The sequence below is a fragment of the Morus notabilis genome, unplaced genomic scaffold (assembly GCF_000414095.1).
Source record: "Morus notabilis unplaced genomic scaffold, ASM41409v2 Scaffold7, whole genome shotgun sequence".
NCBI lineage: Eukaryota > Viridiplantae > Streptophyta > Magnoliopsida > Rosales > Moraceae > Morus > Morus notabilis.
This window is the reverse complement of record NW_010365449.1, coordinates 62726-72373: the sequence shown is the minus strand read 5'-3', so window position 1 is coordinate 72373 and position 9648 is coordinate 62726. Positions and strand designations below refer to the sequence as shown.

At 35.8% G+C, this 9648-nt stretch overlaps 1 protein-coding gene across 1 annotated transcript; it reads right to left on the bottom strand.

Moving 5' to 3' along the window:
• Positions 1-719: 719 nt before the first annotated feature.
• On the bottom strand, positions 720-1990 carry LOC112093547 (germin-like protein subfamily 1 member 17). Its single transcript, XM_024172219.1, has 2 exons — positions 1858-1990; positions 720-1264 (listed from the first exon to the last, which is right to left on the bottom strand). The coding sequence occupies exons 1-2, from the start codon at positions 1988-1990 to the stop codon at positions 720-722; spliced, it is 678 nt and encodes a 225-aa protein (XP_024027987.1).
• Between the last annotated feature and the right edge of the window lie 7658 nt (positions 1991-9648).

Sequence of the window (9648 nt, the reverse complement as noted above, 5' to 3'; positions counted from 1 at the left end):
TTTAACTAATATGAAGTGAGGAGCATGGGGCAGGAAGTAGACATTAATGGGTAGATTTACTAGCTGGTTGAATACTTTCCTTTTTGTCATCTGATATGGCATACAGTTAGTCAATTTTTGTCCCTCAAAATAGTATCACTTCTTAAATCACTGATGTACGTACCATAAAAATATTTTCGCGTATATATATTTTTTTAATTTTTTGCGAAACTAGACGGGCTCTATTTTTTCTTGCACATCATATGTTTCCTCTCTTGTATTTGACTCTTTTACTAACTAGTGTTCGATGATCATTTTCATATATTAATTATATACTATAAATCCTTTCATCCCAGTTTACACAAACAAAAGTGCAATAATTAAAGATATGACATTCTCACTGGCTTACGTTACTTACTACTGGCTTATATATGTTTGTATGACCTTTTTTCTTTTCTTTTCTTTTTTAATAATAAAAGGATTTTTTTAGGTTTAAAAACAAATTAATTATCTGAGTGGGCGTAGAGAGGGATATATTTAATTAGCTAACCCGGAATACCAAATATAAATATGTGAAATACCATTCTCAAGTTTATTTAGTCATCAACAGAGTCATTGATGGTTACATGTGGTAAATAACTGTTATTAAAAAGCATGCATGTAATTATATCGTCAGAAACATGACATTGATATCAATAGTACTCAGCAAATCAGGTGGGCCGGCTATGATCATGATCAGCTCATGCACCAAACTTCTTCTGAAGCTTTTCAACCACATCCTTGTCCAACATGAACGCCTTAGCAAGGACCTCAGGGTTGATGGGAGGGTGGGACCCGAACACGGTGTCAGCGATGGTGATGGTTCCCGCGAATTGGCTGCCGAAACCGACGAAGGCCACGGCCGGGTACTTTCCAATGTTGAACTGAAAGTGAATCATCCCAATCGGGAACACATACACGTCTCCCTTGTGAAGAATCTTCGTAAACAGGCGGTTTCCGTCTTGATTCGACGAAACGAAACCGACGTAGAGCGTGCCCTCGGCGACGAACAGGATTTCGGTGCTGCGCGGGTGGGTGTGAGGTGGGTTCTGCCCGTAAGGCGCGTAGTCGATGCGCGCCAGTGACACGCCGAGAGTGTTGAGCCCCGGAATGTTGTCGACATTCACCATGGTTACGTTGGAGCCAACGGCGTTGTTTGTGTCTCTGGGGATGTTTAGCCCTGAGAAGAAGAAGTCCTCTGCCTTCACCAGCTCAGGATTCTTGCAGAATTTCCCGTTCACAAACACTGATCATATGAAATGATTAATTGAATTTACAGTAGTTAGAGAAACCAAGAATGAAAACTACTGGAAATTATATCAAAAGTCATGAAATAATTAATCGTATTAGTCTGTTCTTAGAGGATATAATATACTTATGCTTTAATGTTCTTCTCTTGCTTTTCTTATGTTCGTGGTACTAGACGATATCCACCGGATTCTATTTATGAAATACTGAAATATTTATACATCATGATATTAAAAAAATTAATAAAAAAAAAATAGATATAAATTATAATTGGTACTTAATTCGTGTCAATATTGTTTTCTGAAAAAATAAGAAATAAAACATCAACATCCATAAAAATATAACTTATTCTGTTATCATTTATTGCACCTACATTTACATTTGCTTATAATTATATCACTAAACATATTCAGTTACGATTAATATATGTTTATATATATATATATATTGCTTAAACATAAAATAAAATAAAAATAAGAAAATTAAAACTATCCACTTTTTCTTCCACGAGTAGAAATGAATAAATTAGTGTGACCGTTGGCAAGGAACTAGAATAAAATAAAGAGATAAATATGGAACGATAACACTTACAAACATGTTTAGGGTCATCCATTGCTACACAGAAGTCCTGGAGAGGGCCAGGGTCATAGGCACATGCAATGTAAGTTGCCATAGCCAAAGCAACAAGTGCCAAAATGAAATTAACACTATTAATCTTCGTCATCCCTAATTAATCTCTGCAATATGTGTCTCTATATAATAATACTTTATCTGAGAGAGAAGTGATCAAGCTTGTTTGCCTGTTATGTCTATTTATACATGAGAGAGCTCATGAATATGCGTTGAGTAGCTTTTCAAATTTCCGACAGAATATCGCTTTCAACATGGTCTCTACGTACACCCGTTTTTTTTTTTTAATTATTTTTGAAGGAATCGAATGTGATTAAAAAAGGTAATATGATATATCCATATTCGAAAAATAAAATCTTGTCTAGATGCTTATTTGTTTAAGTACATGATTGATTAACATATATATTCTCAATGACAAAATAGGCTTATAGATTTCTGTCTTTTCGAATTATATAGATCTTATCATGAAAAGATTTCATGACATATAGTTGTTAGGTTTTACGAGGTGTCTTTCAAAGAATTAGTGTTCTAATTTTGTTTCAACGTTCACCAGTTAAATGAATTATTTTTTGCCTATCGACTTTTTGTTGTTGACGTATCATCTTATACATTCTATGATTAGTTTAATTGTTATTCCCGTAAAATGGTATTACTTTCTACTCAAATCACTAAATATAGATGGTGGGACTCACTAAGTAATTTTTTCATTTTTTCATCATGATTTTCCTCTATTTTATTCGTCTTTTTTACCGAAAAACGGATTGCGATTTTTTTCACCCATTAATTATATGCTTCTTAACCAATTTATTCCAAACAAAGGGTTAACTTATATAAGTCGCCATGCCTAGACTCCATCAGCAATAGAGGATGCATAAATTAACTACGGCACTTTATTAAGAAAATTTCATTTCAGTACTATATATCTATACGCCTAATATTTTTAAATTCTTGTTCGTCAAAAACAATAATATACATATATATATATATGGGTGTGGTTTTAGTGGTTATTTGAATATTTACTCATCAATATGTATTGTTATTTTAACCGTAAGATGTTGATCTCACGAGTGTAATAAATTAAATAGTTGACCAAAAAAAGTAATGGCAATTAATGAAACTGGATTCTTATCATATCACGTCATCAAATTTTTCTATTTAATAATGACCCCCGATGAAAACGTAACCATTGAAAACAAGTCTGTATATATATATTCGTAATTTCTATCTACATCTTATCACCTTTTAATTACTTGTACCGTTGTACGTCAAATTCTCATGTTCATATTTTTAAAACCTTTTTTTTTTTTCTTTTTTGGGAGTTTTTCTCATAGGGCATCTCTATTAATAGAGTGAGTTTTTATCATTAGATCAATTAAGATCACATAAGATTAAAAAAGACACGCAGAACAAACAAACATGCAGTACAAATAGTTTTTTAATATATACTTAACGGCTAAAAATAGAGTGTTTTCAATAGCTGATAATTGTTGCAGGATGTATTGAAAAAACTCTCTCCATAGCATTTTCCTACAGTGCGCGGATGACTTACGTGCTACTTATTACTAGATCATTTTTCTAGTGTAAACGACTGAAAAGGCCATATATACTTGGTTAGCGTATCTTCTCATGATCAGTCAAAGCGATAGATAACGTGCATTATGCCAGTCTTTTATCGTTAGGCTGTATCATTATAAAACGACATTTTTCCTGTTCTAGCAATTATTTCTGCGAGGAAACTTACTCGAGCAACAAGTTAATTATCTTCTATATATAGGATGTGTCCCTCTGGGAAACTTCTCAGAAATGTGTTTGTGTTTCTACGAATATATATTCAGTACGTTTGCATCAAGGGTTATAAGAAATAACGTATAAACGCACGTACATATACAACGTATATTATATATATGCGCTTTAGCCTTAGTAGCAGAGGAATATCAAACATCCAACATTATAAATAATAAAAAATTTGTTTAGAAAATTAAGAGTTTGTGTTCCATAGGGCTCTCTCTCTCTGTTTTTTTTTTTTTGGGTTCCTAGTTTTTTTTTAATTACTTTGATCTAGTGTTTTACTATTTATTCCTGATAGAAATAAATTCTTATTGATGAAATCCTTCATCACACTAAGATCTATCATGTCAAATCATCAAGAAAAATAGACTTAAAACGGAAGCGTACCTGAGTCCATAGGAACGATTGTTTCTTGATCTTGTGGTTCTTGATCAATCTTTTGGTTCTTGATCTTCCAAATTATTCAATATGAATGCCTTGAGAATGAATTCTCACTTTTCTAATGATGGGATGTGAGAAAAGTTTCATACATATAATTTGGGGACCACAACCATTTATATAGAAGTCAACTTTTCATTATTTCTAATTTGACCCATCTTAAAATAAGAAATAATGATTTGGTCTCTACACAAATTAGGCAAACACTTATTAGATGCATTAAAGCCCAAATTACCTAAAACCTTATTTGATCACTTTAAATTGGCTTAACTTAATATGATAGCATATAATATACAATTATTATTATATATGTATATATGCACGTCTAAAATCTAACAATCTCCCACTTGGACTACATATATATATCACTTTATAATTGTATCTTAAAATATAACCTTTATGAGCTCAAAATCTGTGTTATCATATCCAAAAGCTTCTCTGAACAATCTCGTCCATTAATTATGTTAACGTAGGATCAAGGAGATCTTTGTTACATGTATCGTAACTTGACCCATCCATGGTCACATATATCAACCTAACCAAATGACATAGATCAAGTATGGATATGTAGCATGGAAATTACATGTAATGTGATCTAAACATGCCTATTTCTATTTGGACCAACTCAAAACAAAAACTGAATCATAGTGAAAATAAACTGCATACTTTATTTCTATAGATAATATCCATAAACAAAAGATGTGTCTATAACAGAAAAGCATATAAATACATACTCCCACTAATTCAGCATATCGTCAAATGATACAACACCCATATGAGCAGTGTGCTCATGAAAGACCTTAGGTGGTAGCCCTTTAGTAAGTGGATCTGCAACCATGGAGTTTGTGCCAATATGCTCTATAGACACCTAACCACTCTGAACTCCTTTCTTAACAACTAGGAACTTGACGTCTATATGCTTTGACTTCGTCGAGCTCCAGTTGTTATTGGAATATAAGACTGCTGACTTATTATCACAAAATAACTTAAGTAGTCTTTCAATTCCATCCACAATTCGCAGCCCTGTGACAAAATTCCGCAGCCATATTCCATGGTTGGATGCCTCATAACATGCTATAAACTCAGCTGCCATGGTGGAAGAAGCTATGAGTGTCTGCTTTGCACTCTTCCAGGAGATAGCTCCTCCAGCGAGTAGATAGCTATAGCCTGAAGTGGAACTATGACTGTCTTGGCATCCGGCAGAGTCAGAATCTGAATACCCAATGATCTCTAACTTATCCGACCTCCTGTATGTGAGCATGTAATGTTTTGTTCTCTAAAGATATCACATTACTCGTTTGGCTGCTTTCCAATGATCCATTCCCGGATTGCTCAAACATCTGCCTAACATCCTAACAATGTACGCAATATCCGGACGCGTACAAACTTGAGCATACATTAGACTTCCCACTACTGAAGAATAGGGAATCTTATGCATTTCCTTAGTTTCAAAATCTTTCATGGGGCATTGATCGAGACTGAAGTTGCCTCCCTTAGCAACAGGGGTGTCTCCTGGTTTACAAACTTACTTGCCAAATCTCTTAAGTACCTTCTCAATATAAGTCTTTTGTGATAATCCAAGAATACCCCGAGAGAGATCTCGGTGTATTTGAATTCCTAATACAAAAGATGTGTCCCCAAGATCTTTCATCTCAAATCTCTTTGATAGAAATCTCTTAGTTTCGTGCAACAAACATATATCGTTACTGGCAAGTAATATGTCACCGACATATAAAACTAGGAAAATGTGTTTACTCCCACTGAACTTGTGGTATATACAATCATCAACCGCATTCATCTCAAAACCAAATGAGATGACAACTTGATAAAATTTGTAATACCATTAACGGGATGCTTGCTTAAGCCCATAGATGGACTTCTTTAATTTGCAAACCATATTATTTGCATCGCTACAAAGTTTTCTGGTTGCACCATGTAAATCGTGTCATCAATGTCACCATTGAGAAACACAGTCTTTACATCCATCTGATGCAACTCAAGGTCAAAATGTGCCATTAATGCCATTATTGTCCTGAAAGAGTCTTTCGATGAAACCAGAGAGAAAGTCTCTTTATAATCAATGTCTTCCTTTTGAGTAAATCCCTTTGCAACAAGATGAGCCTTATATCTCTCTACATCACCTTTTGAATCCCGCTTGGTCTTAAATATCCATTTGCAACCAATGGGCTTCGCACCTTCATGCAATGAGACGAGTTCCCAAACGTCGTTGTCTTTCATGGACTTAATCTCTTCATTCATGGCATCAATCCACTTCTGAGAATTAGTACTTTGCATGGCTTGATGAAAGTTGATTGGATCATCTTCCACCAATCCAATGTCATTCTCATGTTCTTGGAGAAATATGATGTAATCATCAAAAATCGCACTTTTCGTTTCTCTAGTGGATCTCCTTAATGACAATTGTTCTTGAGGTTGTTGTGTTTGTTCTTGAGGAATAACCTATTGGCCTTGATCGAGGAGATTTTCAACACTGTCTTGTGGATCTGGTATTGTTTCTTGAACAACATCAGGAATATGAGCCTAATCATTGTCAATAGCAATCGTAGAAAGAGAAATGGATTCCTCATCAAAGACAAAATCCGTAACCTTAGCTCTCCCCGCAAACACAATATGTCCTCAAAGAACCGGGCATTTCCTGTCTCAAAGAATGATCTATGTATGGGATCATAAAACTTATACCCCCGAGATCATTCAAAGTACCCAAAAAAATAGTTGCTCACTGTTCTTAAGTTCAGTTTCTTTTCATTTGGCCTAGAAGGCCTTATTTCAGCTGGACAACCCTAAATGTGTAAATGTTTTATACTGGGCTTCTTGCCCGTCCATAATTCATAACGAGTTTTAGCAACTGCCTTAGTTGGAACTCTGTTAAGAATGTAAGCTGCAGTCTTTAGTGCCTCACCCCAGAGTGAATCTAGTAAGGTAGTATGACTAATCATACTCCTCACCATATCCTTTAATGTTCTATTTTGTCTCTCAGCAACACCATTCATAGTAGGACTTCCTAGCATGGTGTACTATGGGACGATACCGCACTCTTCTAGGAATTTGGCAAATGGCCCTGAATGTTGTTCACCTGATCCATCATATCTACCATGGCATTCACCACCACGGTCAGATCTGACAGTTTTAATCATTTTGCCAAGCTGATTCTCAACTTCAGCTTTGAAAACCTTAAACACGTCCAGTGATTAAGACTTCTCATGAATGAGATAAAGGTAGCCATAATGTGAGTAATCGTCTATGAATCTAATAAAATATTGTTGACCATTCCATGAAGCCGTAGAGAATGGCCCACAAATATCCGTATGTATTAGTTCCAAGACGTCTGAAGATCTATTGGCACCTAATCTCCTTATGTTTGTCTGTTTCCCCTTAATGCACTCAATACTGACTTGAAAGTCTGACAAATCAAGAGGATCAAGATTTTCATCTGACACGAGTCTTTCTATTCTTTGTTTAGATACGTGACCTAAACGTTTGTGCCAGAGTGAAGCAGAATTCTCATTTGTTAATTTGCGTTTTGTACCACGTGAACTCACATGCAAGGTTTCATTATAAGAGGCAATAGTATCAAGTAAATAAAGGTTATCATAAAAAGATAAAGAACCAGTACCAACAATATTTGAATTCAAAGAAAGACTAAACTGATTATTTCTAAATGAACAAGAGTAACAAAATTTGTCCAAAACAAAAATAGAAATCAAATTTCGTCTAAAAGACGGTACAACATGTGTCTCTTTTAAATCCAAATAATATCCAGTCTTTAATAATAACCTACATGTCCCTATAGCCTCAACTTCCACTGATTTGCCATTGCCCACATAGATGAATCTTTCAGCATCATTTGGCTTTCAGCAGCTCAGGCAACCCTGCATTAACACACTTATGTGAGTAGTAGCACCAGAATCTATCCACCAAGTGTGTCTTGGTACTGAAGCTAAATTAACCTCAGAACAAACCAAAGTGAGAAGCGTACATTTCTTTGCACGCCAAGCATGATATTTGGTACAATCCTTCTTCATGTGTCCAGGTTTCTTGCAAAAGTAACAGCAAAATTCCTCATCTTGTTTCTTTTGTTGTTTCTTTTGGGCTGGACCTCCTGCAGCTTCTTTGTTCTTCTTCCTTTTCTTGTTCTTGTCCTTAGAGGTACTAGCTAAGTGAGCACTTTCTATCTTTTCCTGCTGCAGTCTTTCTTCTTCTTGCAGACAATGAGAAATGAGCTCATTAAGAGTCCATTTGTCCTTTTGGCAGTTGTAACTGACCTTAAACTGACTGAATTGTGCAGGAAGAGAAATCAAAACTAAATGTATGAGTAAATCCTCAGATAGTCCTAACTTTAGTGTCTTTAGTTTCGAAGTAAGATGAGACATTTCCAACTGGGACAAACAAAGACATATATCTCCAAATAAGTTGATAATTAAAGATATGACATTCTCACTGGCTTACGTTACTTACTACTGGCTTATATATGTTTGTATGACCTTTTTTCTTTTCTTTTCTTTTTTAATAATAAAAGGATTTTTTTGGGTTTAAAAACAAATTAATTATCTGAGTGGGCGTAGAGAGGGATATATTTAATTAGCTAACCCGGAATACCAAATATAAATATGTGAAATACCATTCTCAAGTTTATTTAGTCATCAACAGAGTCATTGATCGTTACATGTGGTAAATAACTGTTATTAAAAAGCATGCATGTAATTATATCGTCAGAAACATGACATTGATATCAATAGTACTCAGCAAATCAGGTGGGCCGGCTATGATCATGATCAGCTCATGCACCAAACTTCTTCTGAAGCTTTTCAACCACATCCTTGTCCAACATGAACGCCTTAGCAAGGACCTCAGGGTTGATGGGAGGGTGGGACCCGAACACGGTGTCAGCGATGGTGATGGTTCCCGCGAATTGGCTGCCGAAACCGACGAAGGCCACGGCCGGGTACTTTCCAATGTTGAACTGAAAGTGAATCATCCCAATCGGGAACACATACACGTCTCCCTTGTGAAGAATCTTCGTAAACAGGCGGTTTCCGTCTTGATTCGACGAAACGAAACCGACGTAGAGCGTGCCCTCGGCGACGAACAGGATTTCGGTGCTGCGCGGGTGGGTGTGAGGTGGGTTCTGCCCGTAAGGCGCGTAGTCGATGCGCGCCAGTGACACGCCGAGAGTGTTGAGCCCCGGAATGTTGTCGACATTCACCATGGTTACGTTGGAGCCAACGGCGTTGTTTGTGTCTCTGGGGATGTTTAGCCCTGAGAAGAAGAAGTCCTCTGCCTTCACCAGCTCAGGATTCTTGCAGAATTTCCCGTTCACAAACACTGATCATATGAAATGATTAATTGAATTTACAGTAGTTAGAGAAACCAAGAATGAAAACTACTGGAAATTATATCAAAAGTCATGAAATAATTAATCGTATTAGTCTGTTCTTAGAGGATATAATATACTTATGCTTTAATGTTCTTCTCTTGCTTTTCTTATGTTTGTGGTACTAGACGATA

What these genes read in the sequence shown, in the direction of transcription:
- LOC112093547 (XM_024172219.1), bottom strand. Translation starts at nt 1,990, where the DNA reads ATGACGAAGATTAATAGTGTTAATTTCATTTTGGCACTTGTTGCTTTG. An exon ending in GGATGACCCTAAACATGTTT is followed by an intron (nt 1,265 to 1,857) that starts GTAAGTGTTATC and finishes TCATATGATCAG; the next exon opens with TGTTTGTGAACGGGAAATTC.